Source organism: Castor canadensis, chromosome 8 (assembly GCF_047511655.1).
Source record: "Castor canadensis chromosome 8, mCasCan1.hap1v2, whole genome shotgun sequence".
In the NCBI taxonomy this organism is placed as follows: Eukaryota; Metazoa; Chordata; class Mammalia; order Rodentia; family Castoridae; genus Castor; species Castor canadensis.
The window spans coordinates 158,668,854-158,696,750 of NC_133393.1; the positions used below are offsets into that span (position 1 = coordinate 158,668,854).

At 55.4% G+C, this 27,897-nt stretch overlaps 1 protein-coding gene across 4 annotated transcripts; it reads right to left on the reverse strand.

Annotated features, from left to right (window-relative positions):
• Positions 1–692: 692 nt before the first annotated feature.
• On the reverse strand, positions 693–26,600 carry Sbf1 (SET binding factor 1). Of its 4 annotated transcripts, none has more exons than XM_074084757.1 (42): positions 26,376–26,600; positions 20,438–20,523; positions 19,952–20,089; positions 19,603–19,761; positions 19,407–19,517; positions 19,058–19,081; positions 18,702–18,807; positions 18,448–18,580; positions 18,244–18,352; positions 18,054–18,167; positions 17,858–17,935; positions 17,288–17,401; positions 17,075–17,203; positions 16,891–16,989; positions 16,591–16,795; positions 16,394–16,506; positions 15,391–15,540; positions 14,953–15,021; positions 14,709–14,870; positions 14,257–14,525; positions 14,006–14,178; positions 13,852–13,925; positions 13,578–13,773; positions 13,232–13,359; positions 12,664–12,842; positions 12,414–12,550; positions 11,869–12,076; positions 11,340–11,536; positions 11,122–11,259; positions 8,561–8,638; positions 8,009–8,190; positions 7,748–7,927; positions 7,113–7,214; positions 6,850–7,035; positions 6,644–6,770; positions 6,430–6,560; positions 6,129–6,359; positions 2,266–2,373; positions 1,947–2,158; positions 1,426–1,513; positions 1,211–1,342; positions 693–1,128 (listed from the first exon to the last, which is right to left on the reverse strand). In XM_074084757.1, the coding sequence occupies exons 1-42, from the start codon at positions 26,428–26,430 to the stop codon at positions 1,030–1,032; spliced, it is 5,709 nt and encodes a 1,902-aa protein (XP_073940858.1). In that variant the 5' UTR covers positions 26,431–26,600; the 3' UTR covers positions 693–1,029. The 4 variants fall into 4 exon arrangements, with proteins under 4 accessions (XP_073940858.1, XP_073940857.1, XP_020036833.1 ...); XM_074084756.1 differs by lacking the exon at positions 26,376–26,600 and adding an exon at positions 22,189–26,017; XM_020181244.2 differs by lacking the exon at positions 19,058–19,081 and having other exon boundaries at positions 26,376–26,547.
• Positions 26,601–27,897: the final 1,297 nt, after the last annotated feature.

Below are 27,897 nucleotides of genomic sequence, written 5' to 3' on the forward strand. Positions count from 1 at the left end.
TGAAGCCCTGGTCCTGCTCATGAGCAAATAAATGGAAAAGGAGAGCAACAAACCCAGCAGCAGAAATCCCCATGATGCCCTGAGATGGGATGATCAAAGTCCTTTAAGGTGACCCCAGGGAAGGAAAAGGAGCTGGCATCTACAGCAGAATCCTAAGCAAGAGAGAGACAGACTGAAACTGACCAGTCCCTGTGGTGCTGTCCCTCACTCTGCCATTCTCTTTTTCCCTTCTTAGTTGCCTTAAGGATCTTCTTATTTCCCCTGGGAGCCCACTCTCCTTCTGCCCGCCCCCCCCCACCTCCCCATGTGGCCTTTGTCCTGTAGGCCCAGAACAGCCTCCCAGGGGCTACAAGGTCTACTTCATTTCACCATATCCCCCAGAGCCTCCCTGATGCCAGCTGCTGTCCCAGGGCTATTTTGGGGGAAGGGAGCCTTCTGCTCCAGGGTGCCAGTCCCAGGGCCAACCTGAGGGCTGGAGGGAATCAGAAGGCCACATGGCAAGCATGGGTCTGATGAAGCCCTGCCTTCCACAGAAAAGCTGCTACCATGGCCACAGGAGCTCGGTGGGGGCAAAAAAGATGATGCCAACCCTCTGTTCACATGGTGGACACCAGGTGGCCCTTCTGGACAGGCTGAGAACATGCCGGGCCCTGGGCTGAGTTGGGCATGGGGGTGAGGCAGGCACTCGAGTGTGTCGTTAGTTCTCTCTTTATATAGACTCTGGTTCTACAAACAGCTCATCACAGCCAGCCAGCCGGGGCCAGCACACCAACAGGCAGGGTGGACTATTTACAGGGCCACTGAAGGGCTGTACCATGGCCGCATCTGGCTTGGCGCTCAGCCATGACACCACAATAAGTTAGGGCTGGCTGGGCAGGGCGGGGCGGGGGCTGTACATACAAGTGCTGGGGGCTCAGGGCCTCAATACTGTCGAGGGCCGGGGCTGTAAACATGGCCGGGGCGGCCCTGCCCACCCCTAAGTGGTCTGTAACGACTGGAAGCAGAGCAGCCCAGGCAGGGCCGGGAGGGTCAGGCGTCCGACAGGCAGCTCTGGATCCGGTCCACCCACTGCTGGGCCGAGGGCACGTCCTGGGCACAGAAGTTGTAAACGCGACGCGTCGTCTTCACCTGGGAAGAGCAGGTCACTGACTCCACGGCTCCCACAACCAAGAGCCCCTCCTCCCATTGCTGAGCCCCAGCAGAGGCTCACGTCAAAGAAGGCCTTCTCGTCCACAGTCTTGGGGGCACCCATGGTGGGCGTGCCAGGCACCACAGCCTCCACCTCCGCCAAGTCAATGACACCCTTGCACTCTGTGTCCACACGGTGGTCATAGTAACGCAGCTGGGATAAGGGGTGGGGATACACGGTCAGGGGCAACTCCATCCTATCAATCAGTTATCTCCTCCCCGCCACCCATCACTCACCTGGTGCTTGGTCTTGTCTAGCACAAACCAGCGGGCCTTCCAAGGCTTCATGAAGGCCCCCTTCTTGTACAGAGTACCCTCATAGGACCTGTATTTCCACCAGAACCAAGGCCAGGCTAGACGTCAGGAAGGGGACTATCATCTCCAGAAAAAACGGTCCCTCCTATACCATCACCCCCAATACCAAATACCAGCCTTGGGGTCAGAGAAGCAGCCCCATACAATAGGGCAAATACCCCAAAGATGAGGAACACTCAGCTGTGACCCAGCCTCACTTGGTGCAAACCTATGGGTGCCCCACAGCCCTGCTGCCACACCCTGCTGTGATCACCAGTTAGTTCTACATCCCAAACCCCTTCCAACACTGGTTTATGCTTGGGCAACCTGTCATGGGCTCCCTCAGAAGTCTTTCCACCCAAATACTAGAACCTCCAAAAAGGGAACCTACCCCCTCATCTGAGAAATCACCCCAGGTCCCAGCCCCTAGCCCAGACATGTCCATGCAGCAGTGTTTCTCGTACCTGTTCTCGCTCTCAGCTGTCTGGAACTGGCTGTACAGGGTGCTGGTGCTTCGGCGGGCAGCCTGGCGGGAACTGGATGTGGTTGAGCCACTGCTCTGGTCACTGTCCAGGCTGAGGCTCAAGGTGGAACCCACGGGCCCCTCCTGTAGGTACACACCCAGCGAGCGGCGATGGTGTGGCACACTGGATACTAGTAGGGAGCTGGGGGTACTCTGGTGGCAGGAGTAGGATTTGTGTCAGGGCTGGGCAGCCCTTGCCGCCTCCTGGAAACACACCCACCTGGTCCCTCAGCCTAGCCCCCATGTCCTCCCCTACTCACACGTCCATCTGGCCGGCCTTCAAGGCACTGTGCAGCCTTCACTCGGTCCCAGGTATCCTTCCAGCGCTCAGGGGGTCGACCCAGCTCTGTCTCCAGCCGCTGCAGTTCCTGGGAAGAAACAGCAAACAAAAAGGCAATTCAGAAAAAAAATATCCAGACTGGAGCATAGCAAAGACAAAAGGAAGGAAAATATGGGAAAGAGATAGATAGATACAATTTTTTAAAAAGTCTAACATGGAACTAGAGTACAGAAGGAGGGAATGTGCACAATCAGTATTTGGAGACAGCAGTCTTCCCAATCATCAAATAACATAATAGGAGGCACTACAAACCCCAACTAGAGATTAATCACAATGCACAAACACACCAGGATGTTAACAGAAAAACTGTTGGAAAAAAAGAAAATCCCAAGACCGGGGCTGGGTATGTAGGTCAGTATCAAAATACATGCTTAGCACATATGAGGCCATCAATTCGATCCCCAGTACCACCTCCCCGCCACGCACAAAAAAAAAAAGAAAAACCCAAAACCTAAAACCAGTCAGAAGAAAAAAAGACATGCTTTCCTCAAGAGCATGTCTGACTTTGAAACAGAAACATGGGGAGGGTTTCTGCTTCCAGCCATGACAAATTAGTCTCTAGCTAGCTCTCCCTTTAGATGCAACTATGAAACTGAAGAACAGGAACCAATTGCTTTCAAATGTTGGACAACCAGCAGGGCAGCACTGAGACCCTGAGACAGGCCTACACAAGGTAAACCCTACAATCACCCCCATTTTCTGTCAGGGAGGGAGTCAATCAAAGCACTACACTGTAGCCTTGCTGAGTTGAAGAGGCAGAAATAGAAAATTCAGGGCCCCTAGTGCAGGGGATCTGCTGGGCAGCCTACAAGAAGGGAGGGAATACTGCAGAGAAGCAGTTCCAGAAATCTATAGAAGCTGCCTTGAGACTTTGGCTGATTAAGCTGCCCGTATACAAAGCAGATGTCACAAGAACTGGCAGAGAATAGCTATTAAGAGCCTACATGGTTACATAAGGTGGAAGATGTAGAAATTTCAGATGGCCAGAGTGGTGAGGCCTCACTGAAGACACAGAAACTTCACCTGAAATCCTGGAGAAGCCCTGTTGTAGGAAAGGAATACGCTAAGCCTGGAGCCCAGAAAAGATCAAGCTAAGCCTACAAGGATAAAACCCAAGACTCTAAAGGAAGACAACATAATACTAACCCTCAGCAATGTAGGAACTCTCAAGTCCAGCTTGTAACAAGAGATTAGAAAAGCAAAAAGATAGGAAAATGAAGAAAAAAGTTAAGCAAAACACAGCCAGAAATAAAACCAATGTTAGAATTAATATACAAGAAACACAAAACTTACTGTAAATAAGATTTAAAGAAAAAAAAACAATGGTTGAAAATTTAAGGAAATCTCTAGAGAAATGAAAACTGTTAAAAACAAGACAAAACAAAACGGGCTAGGAATGTAGTTCAGGAATACAGTGCTTGCCTAGAATGCGTGAAGCCCTGGGTTTGATCCCCAACACCTCAAAAAATTAAAAAATATAGCCAGTCACTGGAGGCTCAAGCCTATAATCCTAGCTACTCAGGAGGCAGAGATCAGGAGGATAGCAGGTAGAGGCCAGCCCAGGCAAACAGTTCTCAAGCCCCTATTTCAGGAAAAAAAATCACGAAAAAGGGCAGGCAGAGGGCCTCAAGTGGTAGAGTGCCTGCCTGGCAAGCCTGAGGCCCTGAATTCAAACCCCAGTACCACCAAAAAAAAAGCAGTGGCTTAAAATGTATTTAATAAAAATGATCATCCCAGCAATCTTAAGAAGCTTAAGCAGCTCCAAAGCAGGATAAATACAAAGAAAAAAAAATACACTATAGCCAAACTGCTGAAACCAAAGACAAAGAGAAAATCTTAAAGGTGGAGAAAAAACAGAGTGGCACTGTACAGTTCATAAGAGTTTGAATGAGCACTGATTTCTAGTCAGAAGCAGTGAAAGCCAGAAAATAATCTAATGATATCTCCAAAATGCTGAATGTAAAAAGCTGTTAACCTAGAATTCTGCATCCAGAGAAAATGCCCTTTAAGAAAGAATGGCAGCCAGGTACCAGTGGCTCACACCTGTAATTCTAGCTAGTTGGGAGGCTGAGATCAAGAGAATTGAGACTCGAGGCCAGCCCGGGGAAAATAGTTTGCAAGAGCAAGATCCCATCTCCAAAATAACCAGAGCAAAATGGACTGGGAGAGCACCTGCTTTGCAAGCCCAGAAGCAAACGAACAACAACAAAAAAAGAAATATACCTATAATCCTAGCTACTTGGGAGGATTGAGATTTGTGGTCTGCCCAGGCAAACAGTTCAAGAGACCCCCATCACCAAAATAATCAGAGCAATATGGACTGGAGGTGTGGCTCAAGTGGTAGAGAGCCTGCTTTGCAAGCACGAAGCCCTCCTGAGTAGCTCAGTAACAAGGTGTTTGTCTAGCATGTGTGAAGCCCTGGATTCAAAAAATTAAAAAGTATAGCCAAACACTGGTGGCTCACACCTGTAATCCTAGCTTCTCAGGAGACAGAGACCAGGAGGACTGTAGTTCAAAGCCAATTTTATACAGCCATGAAGAAGAACGAAATGTTATCATTCGCCGGTAAATGGATGGAATTGGAGAACATCATTCTGAGTGAGGTTAGCCTGGTCCAAAAGACCAAAAATCGTATGTTCTCCCTCATATGTGGACATTAGATCAAGGGCAAACACAACAAGGGGATTGGACTTTGATCACAAGATAAAAGCGAGAGCACACAAGGGAGGGGTGAGGATAGGTAAGACACCTAAAAAACTAGCTAGCATTTGTTGACCTCAACGCAGAGAAACTAAAGCAGATACCTTAAAGCAACTGAGGCCAATAGGAGAAGGGGAGCAGGAACTAGAGAAAAGGTTAGATCAAAAAGAATTAACCTAGAAGGTAACACCCACGCACAGGAAATCAATGCGAGTCCACTCCCTGTATAGCTATCCTTATCTCAACCAGCAAAAACCCTTGTTCCTTCCTATTATTGCTTATACTCTCTCTACAACAAAATTAGAAATAAGGGCAAAATAGTTTCTGCTGGGTATTGAGGGGGGAGCGGGAGGGGGTGGAGTGGGTGGTAAGGGAGGGGGTGGGGGCAGGGGGGAGAAATGAACCAAGCCTTGTATGCACATATGAATAATAAAAGAAACAGAAAAAAAAAAAAAAAAAGAGACTCTATCTCGAAAATACCCAACACAAAAAAAGCTGGTGGAGTGGCTCAAATGGCAGAATGCCTGCCTGGTAAGCATGAGGCCCTGAGTTCAAACCCCAGTACTGAAAAAAAAAAAAAAAAAAACAGGAATGAACGAAGCAAGATGCCATGAAGACATTTTCAAATAAACAAAAGCTGTGGACCTGCATTACAAGAAATACTAAAAAGTTCTTCAGGCTGAAAGGAAATAATAACCAGACCTGATCTACACAGAATAGAGAACACTGGGAATGGCCAAAATAGAAAGCTTCTTCCTTGTTTCTTAATTTTTTTAAGACAAAGTTAACTAAAACAAAAATAGCCCATGCTGTGCGTACTTTTACATTTTAGAAAGACTAAGTGATTCTTGATCAGATCAAGATGACTCCAAGACACTAGAGATTACCAGAGATATCACAGGAGTTTCTTCTGTCTGTGCCTAGATCAGCAGGCAGTTCATGGTGGTGGGGAAGGCAGGGCCAGCCCAGCCCCCAAGGGTACTGGACTGACACACATTCATGCACACGTGCACACATGCACTGCACAGGCATGCCCTCAGTGTCTGAACAAGTGGGAAGAGCTGCCAGGCAGGTGCTACGCACCTCTAGCAAGCGTGAGATGGCATCCGGCTGGACTCGAGGACGGCTGTCATAGCACGGCCATACCACACGGCGCCTGCTCTGGGGAGCGCCTCCATCAGGTCGTTCCTCCTCTGGTGGCTCAGGGGGCCCCTGGGCCAGCTCCCAGTCATAGGGAGGGCCCTCAGCCAGCGTCTCCTCAGTATAGAAATCCCACACTTTCAGGTTGGACACATTGCTGTAGGGCCGCAGGACCTGGGGGCGAGCCTGATGTTGAGAAGCTGTGCCAGGCAGGATCTGCCTGCCCCAGCCAGGCCTCACTCACCTCCGTGTCCTCGGGCGCATATGTATAGTTATAGAACACAGGAGTCCTCTTGCTCAGTCGGTCCACATACTCCCACACAGATCTGCATGCCAGCTGGCCCTTGCGGTCACCCTTCTCTTCATACAGCAGTCCTGTGCAGGGGCTGTACTGAGCCTGGGCCCCTCCCACCCAGGGAGCTGATCAGACACACAACCCCCACACCCCAGCCACATACCCAACTCAATACGCTCATAGTCAGAGTCCAGCAGAAAGGTCCGGAAACGGCGGGATGCGTGGTGGTAACCGAGGAACTTGAGGTAGAACTGGCTGAACTCAAACTCCATGGGGAACTGCAGGTGGACCTACATGTTGTAGGGACCAGGGATCAGAGGTCAGGTCAAGGAGCACAGTCCACACCCACCCACAGGGCCAACTGCCCACCTGGTATACACAGTCCAGAAACTGCAGGAACACAGGAGTGAAGCCACTGCTTTGCCCAGCCAGGGTGTGGGCCCCACGGTGGCTAAAGCGATGGCCAAAGGATAGCCACTCCTTCTCCACCAGCAGGCGGAAGCCTTCCAGAGTGCGGTAGAAGGGATCTGAGAGCAGCTGCACCAAGGATACCACCTGCCAGCACCACCAGCTGTCAGGAAGGCACCCAGGGACTCCAGCCCACCCTACCTACCCCTGCACCTGCCACATACCTGGGTGGTGATGTCCCAGCCATCCTCCAGGCTCACCAGGACAGAAGAGCCTGAGTCCAAGAGTTCTACTACCAGCACCGATATCTGCAGCAGCTTATGGATCTGCAGGGACAGGTAGCCCGTGGACCCCATCACCTACCAGCTCTCAAAGGCCATGTGTCTAGAGCACCCGTGTGAAGCTGGCAGTGTCTCCAGCCATTGGGTGGGCAGGGCACTGGATGGACACACGCTGCTTTGGTCATCAAAGCCCACTCCCTCCCAGGCCCCCCAGGACCTGGGGAGGAGGCCAATTTAGCAGAAATCCTGGCAGCCCTTTCCCCAAGCCCTCTAGCATTCATAAGGCACCAGTGATGTAATGCCTAGCCCCACACTCCAAAAGACAACAACGCAGCAGTGGAGGGCCCCGTTCCATAAGCCACATTCCACACTGGCTATCAACCACCTAAGCTCAGCAGGCTGCCCCAGACACCCGTCTCACTGCTGGCCCAGGTCCCCAGCTGCCTCCCAGGCACCAAGAGCCCACATGGAAAATGACCCAGCACTTAGACACACAAACTCAGATCCCTGCCACTCAACTCCAGCCAGGTGGTAGGCCTAGCACTCGTGTGTGGAGGGGCAAAGGGCAGTGGAGAGACCTGGATCAGCCACTCTGAGTCTTCCAGTGAGCGCAGGAAGGAGGCTGGGCTGGGCTCGGCAGCAGGGTAGCCAGGGACGCAGGCCTTTAGCAGTTTCTTGAAGCTAGCCTTCACCTGCCTTGCCTCAAACACCTCGATGGGCACCAGTTCCCACTGCTGCAAAGGATCTGGTCTCACACCCTGGGAAGAGATCAGTCAGGTGTTGTGAGCCACGGCCAGCCCTGTGCCCTCACCTGGCCCCATGCCCCCTATCCCAATCACCTTGAGCTGTGCTTTGTCCCCAATGATGTAGAGGGCTGCACGCTGGGGCCGCAGAAAGCCTGGGTCAGGGGGGGCCCCATTGGCCTGGGGGGGGCTCAGGACATCTCTGCCAGCTAACCGAGAGCCCACATCAGTGCCAAGCCCACTGCTGCGCCCACTGGCCCGGACGCTGCCCCACTTCCCTGCAGAGGAGAGACTATAGGTGAGTGCTGGAGTAGGGCCAGGGCACCACTTACCTGGGGCTGGCTGGGCCTGGCCTCCAGGGAGGGGCTGAGCTCCCAGATAGGGTGGGGTGGTCGACAGGCAGTGCAAGGGAGGGCTGGAACACACAGATGCTGAGGCACATGGGGAGTGGCCTGTGTTAGTGTCTGGGGTGGGACTCAGGTGTCAGGCAGGTAAGTAACCAGGGCTGGAGGGAGGGATCAGTTATACTGGTCTGTCACAAAGGGACCGTTAGTGCCAGGTGTGAAAACAGGTATTAGTGCCCGAGACACCTCAGCTCACACTGGGGACCATCAGCGCCAGGTAAGGGAGGAGCCCCCAGTACGGTACCTCGGGGCGCGGTCCGTCTAGAGGCCGAGGCCGCCATGGGGTTGGACAGCGTGGTAACCCTGGCTCTGGGGCTGGGCACTGGGGGCACAGCAAAGAGAAGGCTCAGACCTGGCCCGAGGCCTCAATTGCCACCAAGCCCCACTTCCAGGGACCCTGGAGCCAGAAGAGGTCAGTGCCAAGTCCTGAGTCTCAAAAGAACAGAGCAAGACGAGCTCTTTCCAGTCCAGGCAAGGGGTGGCCTGGGGACAGCCAGGCAACAGAGGGTTCCATGGTGCTAGCAAGAGTCAGAACCTGGAACAGCTCAGAGCAGCCTTGTCCTGAAAGTCCCTCCTCAAGAGCCCTGCCCCTCAGACCCTCCTCCCTCAGCTCAGGCTAGACCTGTCTAACCCGCTGTGCTCAGACATGCTCAACACACAGTCACACCATGGCCTTGCCAGGACCCGGTATAGGAAGGATCCGAGAGCTGCAGCCTGGAGGCCTGCAGGCTTCTGGAAGAGGGAGACAGCAGGCCCAGAGGGATGGAAAGCAGTCCTGTTCAGAATGCAGGCAGATCTAAGCCCTGGTGCAGCACTGGGAGACCTACAGGCTGGGACAATACGGCCCAGAGGCCTAGCTGTGTGGCCTGAGTGGCAAAGGCTGGGAGGGTCTGGGTCACATGGTGGTCTGAGCACTGGCTTACCTGCCTATGCAGAGGCCTCATGAGAGAGAGGGGCCCAGGTGACACCACCATCTACCACTGTTACTACAGCCAAGCACAAGGCCAGTCAGTCCTGCCCTGCCTTCTCTGACTCTGCGTGGCAGTCACCCAGCTTACAATGAGGACAGCATCGGCCTGCTTAGGATGCTAGCTACAACCTGAGAGTTGAGCTGTGCGCAGCCAGCTGCCCCTCCATTGCTGAACAACAGGGGACGGCCCTACTCCCTAAGCTCAGAACATGGGGAGGCACACACATCCCGAGGGGAGGGCAGACGGCTACAGGCAAGGACTGCAGACCCAGGTGGTCAGCACACAGGAACCAGGTAGGAGAGCAGACTCAAGGACATCCGGGCTGCAGGATGACTCTGCCCATGGGAGGTGCTACCAGTCCATGAAAGCCATCAGTGCATCCACTGTGTAACCAGGAGCTGAGGAAAACATGGCCCCCACACCCTTGAGGGATGACTGAAGGTGGAAGGTAATGGCTGACATGCAGCTACCACCTGGCTGGGCCAGGGTGACTCATTCCCCACACCAGCCCCCAAGGGGATAGGTCACCAATCAGCGGAGTGGACAGGCTTGGCTTGGTTAGGTGGGCTCTGTAGCCTGCAGAGTAGGCTTGGTGCCAAAACAGACATCTAAGCACAGAGAGTTACGTGGGTGGGTAACACGAGGCCTGGTGTGCGAGGTAGCAGCTGGAGTTGCAGTAAGCCTGAGACCAGCCCTCAAGAACCCCAGCATCTATCAGCCAGGCCAAGAGGATCAGCCAGACAGAGCAAGAGCACCAGGACAGAGCTGAGAGGGAGAAGGGGACAAATTGAGGGGTCAGATGGGTCAGTGTTGGAGGAGTCCAGAGGGGGACAAAAGAAGCTGCCCTGGAGATCTCCAAGGAGGAGGACCTCCTTCTGCCCCACATAACCTTCCCTCCACCATTCAGAACTGCCCATGTACCCACCTGCCATGGCCTGGCAGGTCTCATCTCTTAACTGAAAGCTTCTCCCAGCGCTCAGCACCCATGACTCACCTGCTAAACACCATAGGACATGGTGCTAAAAGCAGGACACGTGGCATCATGCTCTCAGCTCTGCAACCTAGCCTAGCCATGAAGACACTGTCCAGTCCAGGGCAAGTACCAGGTATCAAGGGCAAGGCCTCCACCAATGACCTGAACATACACCTGACCTCTGGGCCTGGTTCCTCCTTTGCAAGCTGTGACAATGACCTTATACCACCTTCTAAGGATAGATGGTATCTCACGGGACTATGACAACAGCAGCTCCCAGGCAAGATAATCGTGGGTATCTCACAGGTAGAGTTCAGAATAGAGCAGACACTGGACTAACTACCCCTCAGTGTGCACAGGGCACCATGGAGGTGTGTGTGGAGGAGGGGATGACAGGGAAAGCAAGACCAGCACAGACAAGACCCAAGGAACCAGGACAGATGAAGATGAAGGCCAAGTAGTGGGCAGTGTGATACTCAGAAGTGGACAGGATGGAGGAGAGATAGGAGGGGTGAGTCTGAGGATGTTCCAAGGGCTGCAGGCAACACCAGACACAGCTGTGTATGAACACAGAACCTGGAAGACCTGGAATCCTCTGATGAGTGTCTGGTTTAGAGAAGGTGAGAAGGTGGACAGGCTTATGGTCAGAGCAAGCAGAGCCTCAGAACACTCACCTGATCTGGGCAGGCTTCCTGCCTTGCACCATGGCACCCAGAGGGATCCCTCTCCTTGTCCCATATTCAAACATTCCTGATCAAGGTCACTTCTGCCTATCACTTGGCCTTCCCATCGTAAATGCTGCCACAGTCCCCCCAAAATCCTTTCCCCAGGCCCACTTTCCACCTGCAAGCACCCTCTTACCATGACCACCCATGTGGGCTGAGGAGAAGCCACTGAGCGTGTTTCGTCCCGATGAATCAGCATAGCGGGGCATGGAGCTGACCACTGCCTGCAAGTACTTCTCCTGCTCCAAGCTGCTGGAGTCTGCCTGGGACTGGCCTGGGAAAGGAGCAGGAGCTGGAGGGGGGCAAGTAGGCAGGTGGGACGGGCAGATGCAGGGCAGAACTGAAGAAGGGTACCTGGAGAAGGTGCGTTCTGAGCCTTAAAGAGGCCAACAACACCCTTGCCATGCAGGCCTCCGGAGCGCAGCAGCACAGCCTTGGAGCGCCCACTACGCCAGCAGACCACAGGGAAGCGGTTCTGGCGGTAGCAACGAGACACACGCTGTAGGGCATTGTCCTGGATGCTCTGGGGGACAATCAGCAACCCTGGGTAGCTGCAGGAATTGGAGGCCTTGTAAGGACAACTTCAAGACCCTCCTTGGTCTCAGTCCCATCCTCAGAGCCTCACACAAGGCAGGGAAAAGGAGTCAATGGGCATGGACACATAGGATCAAGTTCATGGCTCTTAGTGGAAGGCCAAAGGCACTTTCCAGACCTTTGGGCTCAGCCAGGTGCCCCCACCAATCCTCTACCCTCCTCCCCTCCGTGTTCTTTGGCCTGGAGCCGTAGTTGGGGCCCATAGCAAGCAGGGAAGGTGACCAAGCACTGCCTACCACCCTAGCCAGCCCTGACCAAATCCAACTGGTATGTCCTAGCCAGTCCTTACCTGCGACAGATGGCATACATGCGGTTGACAGGGGAGATGCGGAAGGGCTCAGACTTGGCCCGGCTCAGGCTGCTGCTCAGGGTGCCCAGGCCAAGGCGCTGGTAGTCACGGCAACATGCCCGTTCTACTAGACTGCTCATGGTCATGCGGTCCGAGGGCTTCAGTGCTGAGGACGGGGTCAGTGTACTGGGCTCGAGCTCCTCTGACACTATAGGCCAATACATGGGGGTCATTACCTAGAGACCGCCCAGCTCAGTCCCCATCCTCTATGGGGGTCATCACAGAAAGAGACCATCCAAGCTGGGCGCCAGTGGCTCACACTATAATCCTCGCTACTCAGGAGGCAGAGATCAGGAGGATTGTGTTTTGAAACCAACCCAGGCAAACAGTTCATGAGACCCTATCTCGAAAAAACCCATCACGAAAAAGGACTGGTAGAGTGGCTTAAGGTGTAGGCCCTGAGTTCAAGCCCAAGTACTGGAAAAAAAAAAAAAAGAAAGAAAGAAAGAACGAGACCATGCAGGTCTGCTTGAGCCTACTCCCACCTGAGATCTCGTCCTCCTGGTCCTCAGGGGGTGGTTGGCCCCGGTGCTCCCAGCTGGGGGGGTTGTACTTCTTCCGAGTTACATATTGTCGCCCGATGGTCTTCTTGGCATTCTTCACCAGGTTCCGGGACAGGGTTCTGGGTGTGAAGGGCCAGCAGAAGTAAGAGGAAGAGACACACGGGCCCGAGTACAGAGGTCTGGGCACAAAACTGATGCCTGGCTGCCCTGACCCTAGGACCCAGCTCCATACCGGAGAGAAGGACCTTTGTCCTTGGCAGCGCGAGATGGACGGCAAGGCGTGTGGGCGGAGCCCAGGGTGAACGCAAAGGTGCCCCTAATGTCTGGTGGGTACCGAAGCTTGTGCAGCTGCTTGCGAAAGAGTTCAGCACTATCAGACCCCACCTCTTCATCAAAGGCCATTTTCAGCAGCTGTATCAGACAAAGAACCTCTCAGGGGTCTGAGTGGCCCCCAGGCCCCTCCACAGCCCCAGTGCTGATGGTATGCTTCTCATAGCAGCTACACCACAGGAGCAGACAATCCGTAAGGAAAAGTCTAAGGCCAATGTAACGCAGAATCCAATGTGTATGTAAACTGTAAATTTCAGTGGCTGCTTGGCAAGGTCTTAACTCAGGCAGTACGCCCAAGACTGGACTCCAAGGAAATGGTAAAGGCAGAAAACAGTCATGTCAAATGGGCAGATTACACCACGTTGAGAACCAAAGTGAGGGCCCCAAACTTAACAACCCATTTACAGGGCCACAGATGGAAAACAGCTTAGAGGGCTCAGTTAGTGCAGTGGATAAGAGCCCCTCCCTACCTGGAACGTGCAGGACCGCAGCTGCAGCCCATCCTGCAGGAGCTGGTCCACAGGAGTCTGAACACTGATGCGCTTCTCCTTGGTCAGAGCAGCCACTGGGAAGGAGCGGACCACCACCTGTTCTCCCACTTACAACAGGCCAAGGAAAGCCAGAATAGAGGAGGAAAAGGAACAAGATCAGTATCTCAGGGTACCACTGTTATGGGGGTCCTTGGTGAATGAGGAAGGAGTAGACATGGTCCTAACTCCCACAGGGTCCCTACATTCCTGAGAAGGGTAGGGAAAGTCCTACCCAAAGATCTGGTGTGGGCAAGGGTCAGGCCAGAAAAAAAGTCTAAAGGCTCACCGAGAGGGTCAGTAGGCATCCCTGTGAAAATGACCCGGTATGTGGTGAGGAAGACAGCACCCTCAGCTGGGAGTAATGCAGGGCCCCCTCCACTGCCCCCTGCACCTTCCTCACGCCCGTCAGGCAGTAGGTAGACTCTCAGGCCATCTAGGACACACTCCTCACCAGGCAACAAGCGTGGCCGCAGCAGCTTAGGCTACTCAGGAAACAGGAGCAACATCTCAGAACACAGTCCATGCCTCTGGCACTAGCAACCCACTGGGCCTCTGCTCACCTTCTGGATGGGGGGCAGCCTCTTGCTCTCACGATGCACGGCCTCCAGGGTCTCAATATGCATCTGGACAATGTCTAGGGGAGAACAGTTCTCATACCCAGGGCCCTAAAACCAGCCACCTGAGAAAATGCTTTCATACCCAGAATCTCCATACCTGGCACCATGACATGCAGCCCCTTGAGGTGGTCGCTGGTGACCCCACTCTCTGTGCAGACCTTGTCCACAAAGCGGTTGATAAAGCGGACCACGGCCCCGGCCACATCACAGGTTTCTGCGTCCTCAAAGCCACTCTCCGTGTCATAGCTCTCAGCCACACTACCCGCCATGCTGGGCCAGGAGGGGGTATGTGGGCACCGGCCCCACCCCCAGTTCCCTCCCACCTCCCTGCCCAAGCCCTACTCCCACCTGTTGGTGACCAGACTGTTACTGGCGCTCTCCAGGTCTCCCAGTCCCGCCCGCTCCCGCAAAAGGCGACTCTTGCTACTGTCCAGAGGCAGCAGGAGGTAGCTCATGCGGTTGGCGTAGTGGATGGCCTGGCTGAACACCGTGCTCTCCTCTTTCTGCACCAACTCCTGCTGCTTCTCACGGCTCAGGGTTGGCCACAGGCGCCGTTGCTCTGAAGCCACATCCAGGGCAGAGCGCTCATCCTCCTGAGTCTGCGTTTCACCAACCTCCTGTCATGGCACCACAGAGGGTGAGCTGGGGCTACGCTGCCTCCATCAGGACAGCAAACGAGCTGGGCCACGTGGGCCCCCATCACAGTGGGTGAACCAGGGCCAACCACGCTGCCCCACACCCTACCATAGCAGGTGAGCTGGGACTACACTGGTCCCCCAGCCCCAGGACATCCTGTTCACCTGGAAGGGGCTCACTGAGTCCTCAGAGGGCTCCAGGTAGAGGGCCCGGATGTGGGTCTGTACATCCCCGTAGAACATGGCCTCCCAGAACTGTGGCGTGCTCCACACCACGTGCTCCTGCACGCAGCTGTATGCAAACTGTGTCACCCCTGGGCTCAGCTTCTGCAGAAGTGGGGTTGGAAAGGTCACATGCATGCGGTTGGAGGGGACCAGAGGGGAGACCTGGGGCCCTCCCAGTACTCACCCGGCAGAAGGCGGTGACCAGAGGCAGCAGGGCAGCAGCGATGCCATGCTCGTCCAGGGAGGTACAGTCCTATAGGCAGACCCGTAAGTCATGAGGACACCTCTCTCCCAGAGAGCACCCATTTCTAGTTCTGTTTCTGTAGCCACCACAAACTGGTGCCTCCCACCACTGTCACCTAGAACCCACTGGCTCAGTTCCCCAGCGTTGCTTCAGGTTTCAAGGTCAGCTCTGAACCTGACTCCAACAGCCTGCTCCCCTGCTCCCCATCATTCCCTACAGACTAGGGACCCTATTACCACAGCAGAGCTCCCCTAAACCCCCGTCTTACTCACCTCAAGATCAAAGTCTCCCCCAACTGTTAAAAGTACCAGGGAGATTCGGGAAGCCTTCCCATCCCACCCACACGCCCCATCACTTGCAGTACAGGGGTGGCCTTACCTGCAGGCAGCAATTCATCATGCGGACGACAAAGTCAAACTGCTGGTGGTCCAGGACTGCCCGGTTTTGCTGCACATGCAGGTGCAACTCCTGGGCAAGGCAGCGGCGGGCAGCTCGCCCCTTCAGGGCCCTGAGCACAGCCGGGAGCAGCTGGGGACAGGGGCAAGGGGAACATGGGGCAGGGGGCAGAGGGCAGCACAGGGGAGATCCCCACCTGGAATTGAGGGAGGACTATAGCAGGTGCCCAGCTGTACTCCAGGCCAGAGCCCCAATTCCAAACAGAAGAAACCCAAAAGTCATACAGGTCAGATATGCCCAGGCTTCACTGACCAAAACAGACAAAAGACTCCAGCAGACCCAGCAACTCCATAACAATAGTTCGTAAGGACAAGGACACAAGGTGCTCATGCTGCCTGCTCCCAAGCCAGTGTTATAGTGGGAAGCCCTCAAAAGCCTGGGAGCTGCTCAGCCTGCCAGGGCTCAGAGTCTGGAAAGCACGGGCTTAAGCAGTGCAGGTATCACACAACATTGGTGGTCTCCAAGACTGTTCTTTTGTTACTCATTCATCATAAAACGAGGGGGAACCCCAGAGAGATATCACACAGCTGTGAAAAACTGAGACCCAAACTGGCTGTGGTGAAAGCTCCACAGGTGTTAAGTGAACACCATGAAGGGCAGAACGGCATGCAAACAGCGTTTTTTTTCTACAAATTAAAAGAACATGACACGTACGGGTCTACACTTTTTTTAGGAGAAGGATGCAGAAGAAACTTGGTAGTTAAAATCTTTAGGATCTTCTAATTTCTAAAAGTTGATGTGAACACCCCCTTGCTGAGCCTTCCCAGAAGGAAATGAGAACTGGGGCTCCCGCCCTCCCTCTCCAACCCAGCTAATGACAGCTACCCATAGGTGAGCAGGGGTCCCAGCACAGGCTCAGCATCCACAACCTTGGAGCTAAGGCCTGAGCCTCCTCTGAGAGCTGGTACACTGACCCAAGCCTCACCTTCTTGGCCTCAAGCATCTTCCCCTCAAACACATAGGAGATGCAGTTCCGTACCACTTCCAGCCGGCGGGCACTGTTGACATGTGGCCCACTGCACCGCTCTAGTATGGCCGCTGAGGAGAGAGGACATGTTCACCCTGACACCATTTCCATCCTGGACCAGGCTTGGAGCCTGCCCTCCCCTCTTCATTACGCACTCATGGGAGGCCCAGAGGGCACGGTGGTCCTCCTCTCAGTCTTTACAGCTGGAGGTGCACCCTGCATCTTGGCTGCAGCCTGGTCGACAATCCACTGCACAGTGCCCTCATCCAGCCGGGGGAAGGGCCGTGGTGCCCGTCGCAGGTGACTAGCTTCACCTGGCCTCTGCACCTTGTGCATCGCCACAGCTGGGTATGGGTTCTCCTGCCGGGGGAACACAGACAGATATTGGCCAGTGAGCAAGGGCTAAGATGGTGCCATGCCCGCCCCGCCCCCCCCCCCCATGTTATCCACCGTACATTCTTATAGAGTTGCTCTGCCAGTTCTTGGACATGACGCAGGACACGCTGAGGGTGGTTCTCATCTGCACGCATCCGTGCCACCTCATGGGCCACCAGCTAGAAGGCGGGGAGAAGGGAGGTGGGGTGAGAGGGATGGTGCGGGAGGGAGGGGTAGGGGTTCAGGTAAGGGCAGAAGGTGCACCTCATCGAACAGGTCTGTGGGGCGATAAGGGACCCCACGTTCTGACACGAAGCCTGCAAAGGCCATGCCCTCCAGCACCTTCATCAGGAAATCATCCTCCACCAGTCCACGCTGGCCCAAAAAGGCTGCCTGGGGGAACACCAGGAAGTCAGGCCCTCAGGGATACACCGAGTATTTACCTCCTGCCCGCAACCCAACCCCCAGGCAGCCCACCTTATGGAAGCGGATGACGGGTTCAGGGTGGATCCGCACGATGTGCAAGCACCAGCGGTAGCCCTGCAGGAGCTGAGCAAAGAGCCGCAGAAAAACAGCACGCAGCTCCTTGTCCTGGGAGCACAGATAAGTGCAGGTGAATGCCTGGCCCACTCACCCCTCCCAGGGACCCAATCCTACCAAAGCCAGGAACAGAACTTCCCAGGAACCTCTGCTGTCCCCTCCTGCCCCTCCCACAGTACTCCATACACAGTCTACAACTGTGACTCCTACAGCTGCTGAACAAGTGGCTCCTGCTCAGGATCCTCAGAGGCCCTCCTAGCCAATGCCGAGTCCCAGTTCCTTGACTGGCTCCCTGCAGCCTGGCATGTGCCCACTGCACAACTGCCACAAAGTTGCTGCAAACAACTCCCAGGCTCCTTTCTGCTTGTGCTGCAGGGGCCTGAGACAGGCCTGGAGGTGGGGCCACAGTGTGCCTACAGCATCAGCTGGGCCATCAGCAGCAGCAGACCTAAGTGAGAGGGCACAGAGGCATGGAGGTCCCCACACCAAAGCAGCAACAACCCCCACCTGCATCTTCAGGGAGGAAGAAGATGTTGTGGGGGGTGGGAAAGCGAGGTCAGCCAACTCCAGCTCTGGATCCAGGACCTGCACAATCAGAAGGAAGCAGAGACAGCTGAATAGTGGTCTTAGGCTTTGGGTACTCTGCCAGAAGATGACTCCCACTGGCCCCAGGCTCCAGCTTCACACTGGCTCCCGCACTCACCATGCTCAGAACACTGTGGGTCTGGCTCTGTAGCGGCTCCGGAAGGGGTGGAATGTGCACACACTCAGGGACAGTAACTGTCCCTCCATCAAGATCAGCAATAATCACGTCCAACTGTGAACCAAACAGAACAAGTGGTGAGGGACCAGCAGGCCTGGGCAGCAAAGCAGATACAAACCATGGTCCTTACCAGCTCCTGGGTCTCTGCCTGGAAGGCTGCGTTGACCCCAATAATGAAGGGTGTGGGTGTGCTGAGGACTTCCAGCAGCTGCGCCGGCAGGATGGGCACATAGGTGAAGCTATAGCAGGCCCAGAGGACACAGTGAGACCCAGAGGACAGGACTGGGTGGAGGGGCCAGGAGGGGCCAGATGAAGGGGCTGGGTAGAGGGGCACCTGTATCTGAGAGGGAACAGCAATGCCAGGAGGCCCCTGCAAGCATCTGCAAGCCGCTGGTAGCTTCGGGACAGGAAGAGGACCTTATGCTCCGTGAGGGCAGCACAGAACAAAGACAACACATTGGTGATACCTATAGGAACAGGAGAGGCTTGGTGAGGGTCCCACCCTGGGCACACAGTGAGAATCCACACACTGACCACCAACCCCAGGACAGGAAACTGAAGGGTGAGTAACAAGAAAGGCAGGCTCACCCAGCTGGCGGAAGAGCAGAGCCACACTACAGCGACTGACAGGCAGCGAGTCTGCCAGTGGGGTCTGAATGACCTGCCGGTCACCAGCCCCCAAAGAGATCGTTCTCTGTGGGAAGAAAATGACCAGAGCTCAGCAGTTTGACCAGACCTGAGTCAGCTCAGAGCTTTTGGCTCCAGGTGGGCCCTACTGGACTGACAGACCCCAGATAGGACTGGCTGGGATGGCTGGAGGGAAAGGCCACACCCTGCCCGTCGGCTGAGCAATGCTGCAGAGAAAACTCAAGGCAGGGGGGTGGCTGCCTCTGACCTGGGTGGGGGAAAGGCCTGGGTGGGCAGAAGAAACAAAGAATCCATACCGCTCCTTCCTCAATAGAGTCCAGCTGCACAGGACAGACAGGCAGAAAGACACGGTTAGACAACCTCAACACAAAGGGCTAGAGCAGGGAGTGGACAGATAAACAGACACCAACATCCATAGACAGGCACACACCCAAGGATTGAGAACACAGAGACTGAAAATGCTACACTCAAAGCCACAGATCAGGAACCAGGTGAGCAGGCAGGACCAAGAACACAAGACAAGTGATAGCATCAAGAGCAGAAAGGAGTGTCCAAAGCACTTGGGCCAGACTCCAAGTGCCAGCTAGGCATGCCCCCATGACTGCACCAGAAGGGTCTGTGACACCAGCTGTCCCCAAGACCCACCTGTGAACCCCCAGCCAAGGGGACAGTGCATGTCAGAAGGTTCCCAATCACATTCTCCAGGCACACATTCAGGCCCTCCACGTGAATAGCATAGATGAGACCAAGGCTATTCTGCAATGACAAGACAGGGAACAATGGTACAGCTGACAGGAGCACCCCACATCCTCTACCTTGCTGCCACGGAGGTCTATCTCACCCTGAACACCTCCGTGTGGTCCAGTCGTGACACCAGCACTAGAGTCTTTGGAGCAAAGAGCTGGCCAGACTGGGCTGGTGCTGTGGGCGACAACTGTGCCTGGCCTCGGTCATCTGCCTCCTCCTCCCTCTCCGTAGCATCCTCGGTGCACACCACTTCCTACAGATAGAAGCCCATTCTGCTGGCTCTCATCAGGTTTGTCGCATGAGCCCAGGTAAAGAGCACAGGTGACTCAGACAGATTCAGTCCTCCATGATGGTGGCCACTACTAGGCAGGAGACCCTCAGAGGGAGCTGGCCATAGCCTGAAGCTCAGCTCACACATGCTGAACCCCAGATAACCCACTGACCTGTGTAGGTTCAGCTGGTTCCCAGAAGGTCAAGCAGGCACAGTAGTGACGCTCGGAGTTGATGTCAGTGAGGACAGCAACAAAGAAGGTCGGTGGGTTCCTTTCGGGACACAGCTGCCACCCACTGGGCTGGCAAAACTGCAGGGAGGGCTCAGCAGTCACTGCCTACGCCCACACCTGCAGCAGGAAAACAGCCCACCTGCCCCCATTAGCTGCCCTCAAGCATCTGCACTGCCAGGGCCCGGAGTTCCAGGTCACATAAGCAGCACCTCACTTTGTCACCCTCGTGGACACCTCACCTCCCAGCCTCAGCCCTCCCTGGTAAGAGGAGTAAGCCTCTGGCCTCACCATCTAGGATAAAGACCAGAAGGGGCATGGTGTCCTCCACCATGGGGAATGACAACGTGAAATAGTGATGTAGGTACCAAGCCACCCTCCATGAAAACCTAAAGCGTCCTATCGCGGGCGGATGCCTCCCCAACTCACCAGCTCAATGCCCTGAGGGAAAGGGTTGTCCTCCCAGTCCTTCTCTGGGAAGCGCTGCAGGATCTGTCCCTGGCCCTCCCCACTCCCTGAAAACAAGAGGAGGTGGTCAGAGCCCCCCATCCTCCGCTCATCTGACACCAGACCAACCTACCTCTGGGTAGAAGGCCACTAGGCAACCACAGACCCCCAGAGCCACCAGAAGGCAGAGATCCCTGTAGGCCCTGCTGCTTCCATCCTCTATCCCAAGCCCAGTTACTGTGTCAGTATCATGTGCCCAGAGTCCTCTTCTCTCCTTCCACAGCAGCCCAACCTCTCACACAAAAGGACCTGCAGCAGTTCTGACTGTTCCACAGCACACTCAGCATCTTCCCCCAATGACCAACCCCTAACTTACACCCTCAGTCTCACTAACTCTCAAAACCTGCTGGGCAGTGAGTGCCATGAAGTGTCTGGTATACAGGACATACTTGGGTAGCCCGGAGCTCCGTCACCTGCCTGCCCTGGGCCCATGCTAGGGGTGCATAGGACTCACACCTGTTATCTGAGTGGGATTTAAGAAGCCTCAGCGCCTTGTGCCTGGGGGAGACCAACTATAGTCTCAAACTGCTACCTATCCCCAGCACCTCACTGACAGCACCTCCCTCAACACAGGTCTCAGAAGACAAGGATTTATTAAGTGTCTGATCCTTGGAACCCCAGAGCCCCCTAAGCCCACTCTGTCTGCACTCCCTCACTACCATCCCAGGGAACTGCTTCTAGGTCCAGTACATATGAGTGGGATGGAGGCCCCTGCCTAGGGCTCACCCCTACAAAGCCAAACAAGAAGGCATGATAAAGGGTACAAGAGTGGCCCTGGGTGGCTCAGGATCCAGTTCCGGCTGGATCCTGAAGCAATGACTTCATTTGCCTCACAGATATGCAGACACCAACATCCGTGTCTCATGGGGGACTCATGAAGGATAAAGCAGAGTATGGTGGGAAGGACAAAGGCCTCCTTACCTTCTCCCATGCACACAACTCAAAGGTCCCCAAAACACATTGCTCCAGTCCTCTGTTTAGACCAGCTTCAATACTGCTGCCCCCACCAGTGGAAGAAGCAGGGGCAGTGAGAGGAGGATGCTCAACATAAAGTCTCCATAGACGCCTATCCTTAAGTTCTTGAAAATTGCAGTGTGCAGCCCCTGAGAGCCTACCAGGATGAAGTCCCACATCCTCCCAGTCTGGTGCATACGCAAGCTGAATCCAGCAGCACAACACCACACAATCCCCAGATTCCTAAAGGCAGAGGAGCTGCTGCAACCTTGGGAGACCACCCAACCCTTCAAGATCATGGAGGCAATGCCAAAGATGTGAGAGCATTGAGCATTGAGCAGGTTGCTGGAGGTGGTGGGGCGTTGAGGGGCCAATTCTGACTCACAAAACCTCAGCTTCCTGCTCCTCCCCCGCCCCCCCCCACACACAGACACCCTGCAGGCGACAGGCGGCAGACAAGGAGGGGACAGGTGTCTGCTGGTACCACGCCTACCTACAACCCCCCCTTCTCCCAATGCATCTGTCCCATCAAAATGAAACCCCTTTGGGGTCCCTCGGGTCCCATCCCCAAGGGCCACCCTTGACAGGCCCAGACAGCTCACAGGCACACACTTGCTGACTCGTGGCTCCTCCCCCTACACCCACTCCACCAAGGGCCTCCTTGTGCTCTGCCCTAAACCACCATCTGGGCCCAGCCCTGGCTGGCACCCAGGGCTCACCCAGTTCTTGCCACGAGGCAGCAGGCAGAGGAAGGAAGAGGGGGTGTGCAGACAGGGACAGCAGCCTCTGCTCTGTAGCCTCTCCTCCAAGGCCAGGCAGGGCCAGCATCCTTCAGAGGGTTGCTCTCTGCAGCCTCTCCTCTAGGGAGTGGGCACAGAGAGGACAGTCACCATCCAGTGCTGCTCTCTCCATTCCACTCATGTGAAATGCAAACTCTCACTTTACACTCAGTCTTAAAGTCCTCTGAGGGCAGAGATCAACAGCCTCATTGGGGTGCATGGATTGACCAACCCAGCAAGCATTCGTCCTGAGCTCTGCGCCTCCATGACTCCAGACTTGGCCTTCAGGTCTCAGTCCATTGTCCCTCTTCTGGGAAGCTCTCTGGTAGATCATGGGGCCTGCAGCGGGACCATGAGAACCAAAGTCCCTCCAGGTGCATCTGTCGGCTGGCTGGGCAAGACGGCAAGCTCCAGCGCACAGCATAAACCACAGCCTAATTAGGGCTTGTTGGATGTATACAGTTGGCTACATCACCATCCTCTCCACACCCAGTCCTACTCACACCCCACAAACAGGTTCCTCAGTTACAAGTGCAGAACAGCTTCCGGACCCACAACACACACCAGGACACAGCGGGTGTTTCCAAAAAAGGCACAGCGTGAAGAGACCCTCCAGTTTCAGCTTGTGAAACTGAGACCCCCCACACACACACACCTACATGTCAGCTCTGTACTATCAGGGACCAGGATGCAGCCTGGATGGCAGGCTGGGCAGCAGGAAAACACAGACCATTCATTCTGCCATCTGCTGGCAGCATCCCATCATCAGTACTGGGCTCTGATGCCTGGAGGACCAGCGTGGGCCAGTGTGCGCTGCAGGGAGGTTAAGACAGCTTCCGCTGCACAGCCTACCATATATGCTGGACTGCACCAGCCAGCTGCTGCCTAGGAAAAGCCCAGCTACAGGAAGAGGGAGAAGAAATGAAGGACAGTACCTTCCTGCTGCTCCACCCACACCTCAACATGCAGGCACACTCCCTCAAGCCAGCTGGAGCACAGAACATGTGTAGAGGGCCTACGGCGTCTTCAGTCATTGTCCCTGACCTACCACCACCCCACAGTCAGACCACAGCAGCTCTGATCCAAGGTCTTGGACCCCTTCAAGCTCACAGGTGAGGGTTGGGAGGTAACTGAGGCCATCTCAAACAGCCCCAACCTGCTCTAGAGGGAGAGTAGGAACATGGGTGGGGACAGTAGATGGGGCCCAAGAATGTGGCCAGCTCATCACCTTTAGGACTGAAAGAGGCCAGGCCACAGGATAGAAGGCCTTTCTCTCAGCCCTTCCTTCCCAGCAATAGCAGGAGAGCTGGGGACCAGGTACCTTAGTATTGACATGCTGTATTCAACTAGCTGACTACTGTTCGGAGTGAGCAGGGGTGATCTATCTGGTCCTTAAGCTGGCCCAGGAGCCAGGCCAGGGCACAAAGAAAGTGCACTCTTAACGCAGCAGGTAAGGGGCCTGCAATGGGCCAGCTGGTACCCTCTGAAATGAAAAGGTCATACACATTCCAGGCATTTACTTTCTCCAGACCCTGTCTACCTTCCCTTACAGGGCACCATCTGGAACCACTAGCAACCAGAATGCTGCCCCAAACAGGACCCTGAACACAATCCAGGCAGCTAAGACAGATACTCAGCACCCAGCAGCTCCAGACAGGATGTTCAGATCAAAGTCAAAGACATCCTCCCACTCAATCCTCAACCTAAAGGACCCTGCATTTCTATCCTGATGACCTAAGCCTACCTACCAGTACACAGAGTACCCTTCACCTCCCTCAGAGGCACCTGTTACATCTATGTCTAGAGGGGTTCACACACATGCTGCTTGACATTAATAAGACACAAAACATTTCCTGGAGCTTCTCCTGTGCTACAGCTTCACACCTGAGTATTCATCACATCCTCACAGCAGCCTAGGAGGTTAGTGTAACTCATCCCATCTCCAGATGAGGAAACTGAGGCAGAGAGAGCCCAATAACTGGCCCAAGGTTGCAGAGCTATGGAGTGGCAAAGCAAGGATAACTGACCAACCACATCGTGCTCCTCTGTTTCAGGTGCCTTTTGGTTCACTGCACCTCCACCTTTACCCTACCATCTAGCTCTGCCTTCAACCCATGGCCAGGCATCCAGCCTATGGGCTTATTCCTCATAGGGATGGATAAATCCTTCTAAGGGATACCCTAAGGCTCAGTGGTCAGCCAGCAGTTGGTCAGCCCCAAGCCCAGAAGGTAGTGGTTAGGGGGCTCCAGGGTCCCCTACCCCTATTGCAGTGAATAGCCTGGGAATTACTCCTTCATACCATTCAAGGTGAGCAGGTACCTTGGACCCCTGCCTTCTATACCCTGCCCTGCTAGAGGCTGGGGATCCTTACCCCTGTGTGGCTCCAACAGTGAGACCACATGTGTTACAGTCAGCTTCTCATAGGGACTACCCTTGCCTCCTTATGTCTCCCTCACATTCTCTCTCAGCTCTTACCCCCACTGACACTGTGCCACTCACCTGGCCTCTGCCTGCATGCTCTGCTTCACAGGCCCTCCCTCCCCACACTGCCCTCACCACCATGGGCCTCTAAGTCAACTGTGCTCCTGCAGCCCTTGTCCTGTCACCCAGTCCAAGGTCCCTCACAGCAGAGCACCCCTCAGTCAACCTAGCTTCCCTGAATCCTTATGCAGCCTCAGGTAGTACTGGCTTCTCACTATTCCCCACATGTTCTTTGGAGCAGAGACTTTCCCTCTGAGGATCCGTATAACACTGACAGCAAGCCTGCTGCCCACAGAGAACATGGGGATGAGGACAATGCAGTCTTTTCCCTTGAGAACTCTCTCTTTGGAAGGAAAGGCAGATGCTTGTGATTGATGGTACCAGAAGACATATACTTAATAGATGAGAGCAGAGAGAAGGAGCAAGTGCTCAGTGAGAAGGCATGAAGAAGGATCTGAAAACAAGGAAGATGTTGAAGAAGCTTCAGAGAGTGTGCAGGGTCCAACAGGTGGACACTGGACAAAGGGACAGTTTAGGTGGAGGCTCAGATTCAAGGAGAAAGACAAAGAGGAAAGTTCAGGTCTTAGATGGTGACAGTGGTAACTGGGCTGAAAAAAAGCACAGTAATGGGGGGAAGAGGACTCAACCTCACCTCTAGGTATTGAGGGCTCGCCCTAGCCTGATCACACAACTTTCCCCAGTGACACACTGCCACTTTGCAGTTGGGATTTGACAGCCTGAGTGCAAGTCTCTGAGCTGGCTTAGACCAGCACTCAACCTCTCTGTGTCTGATTCTGCTCTACAGATAGGGACAACAGCAAGACAACCCAGTGGGTTGTTGGAAGAAGTGAGATCATGCACACAAAGGGTTGTGCAGGGCCTGGCACACTGAGCACGCTAGCCAATACCCCAACACTGCTGTCTCCACGGCTGTTGCTGATGTCATTGTCAGCCTCTGTTTTCTCCCACCCCCGCTGAGCTGAAGGGCTCTCAAACACAGGTGCTGACCCCAAGCCAGGACCTCATAGACATTAGCACAGATCACCACAGGGATCTTCCACTCCGGCAGACCCATCACCAGAAATACTCTTCTATGCTTGACACTTCCTCCAGAAGTTCTTGCTTAAATACCACCTCTCCATGAAGCAGCTCCTGAATCCCTCCGTCTATACCCCACTAAGCCTGTTGAGGCTTCAGACCCAGCGCCTGATCAGAGGAGAGGCTGACAAGTCAACGACCCGCTCCCCCGCCCCAGTACTCCCCAGGCATTAGGCCAAGGCGGGAGCGTCCATCCCACCCAACTGAAAGTCAAGGAGGCTGAGCTACCTCAGAGCCCTCCCGCCTCCCAGTCCGCAGACACACGCCCCTGCCCACCTCCGTGGAGAGACGCAGGTGCCCAGGGCGGCCTTCGCTCAGGCCCAGCGGTCTCGGCTCCTCGTGGGCTGCCCCGGCTGCCGCCTCGGCCAACAGCCACTGCACCTACTTCCCGGACCCTTAGCTCTCGGCCCCCGGCCCCGTCCCTCAGCCCCAGGCCCCATTCCTCGGCCACCGGCCCCGTCCCTCAACCCCAGGTACTCAGTGCCTGTCCCTCAGCCCCCGGTCCCGTCCCTCAGCCCTGTCCCTCGGCGCTCAATCGCGGCACTCACCGCGCGGGTGCGGCCCGAACGCCACCAGCACGAAGTAGTCCGCGAGCCGCGCCATGGCGAGGGGCGCGAGGCAGCCCGAGGGGCGCGGGCGGGCTCCGCGGCTCGGGGACTCGAGGGTGGAGCGCTCATGGCCCGGCGCCGGCCTTGGGCCGCGCACCCCGGACACCCCGGGCCCGCTTCGCCTCGGCGCTGGCCAGGGCTTCCGCCGCCATCTTCCCAGCCAGCCGGCCCGCCCGGTTCCACCGTGCGCCTGCGCGCCGCGCCCCGCCTACGTGGGCGGGGCCCAGGACGACGCGCCTTCATTGGCTCACCCAGCAGGGGCCGGGTCCATAGACAGATGCCCCGCCCACCGCCTCCTGCTCAGGGCCGGGGCACCGCCCCTTGGGCAGATGACGCGGACGGCGGCTCGGACGGGTCAGCGGCCCTAACGCGGCTGAGACGGGAACTACCCGAGGCGCTGTCCTGCACCGGGGCGGACCTTGTGGTCTGGAAGCTCGCCCCTGGGCAAAAAGGTCTAGGCTCAGACCAGTGGGAGATCCCAGTCTTGGAGTTTGGGGTGGGGCCCCCAGGCTCCCGTGCTGTTGGACTGAAGCAAATAGGAGAGTCCCAGACTCTGCCCACTCGGACTTCCAAACTGAAGGACCGAGAAGGGAGGGGGCAGGGCCATCGTCCCAAGAGCTGCCAGCCTTCCATGAGGAAGAGGGAGAGTGCCCAGCCCTGTTTTCGGGCTCCCAGTCAGAGGACGGTTCGGCCCGCCTGGGAGGCACGTTATAGTGGGGTGAGACATCCAACACGCCCCCATCCCTGCGCTGCATGTCTCGCTGTAAAGAGCAGGTGTTCTGAGAATGTGGGGCACCTTCCCAGAAGGCCATCCCTGCCGGGATGGGCAAGGGAGACACATGAGCCAAGGACAGAACATGCTAGAAGGGTCCTTGATGCAACTCCGGAGGCCAAGAGGCAGGGCTGGGCTTGTTAGTACATGAGTTTGGCAGCAGGAACTGACCGGGAGCTGACTACTGGCATCCCAGTTCCCTCCACCTCCACCTGCAGGAGCCAAAGGATGAATGAAACCAAACTCAGACCAGAGTGAGAGAGAAGCCCTTTGTGGTGGTACATGCCTGTAATCTCAGCATTCTGGAGGCTGAGGCAGGAGGATTGTGGGTTGGAGGCCAGCCTGGACTACATTGTGAGCTCCAGGCTAGCCTGTGCAACATAGGCAAGACTCTCCCCCCCAAAAAAGGGGGAGTTGGGCTGGCAGAGTGGCTCAAGTGGCAGAGTGCCTGCCTCGCAAGCATGAGGCCCTGAGCTCAAGCCCCAGTACTGCCAAAGAAAAACAGGGGGTAGGGGGGAAAATATAGACCCCAGGCACCCTCCTTGCCCCTGAAGCACAACTATAGCAACTGCCCTCCTCTGTCACTGTCTAGTTGCATGGGCTGAGAAATCCTCCTTTCTGCCTGAGCTAGCTTGAGTTGCCTTCTATCAAATCACTGAAGGTCCTTTCCACACCATTGAGTATGTGTAG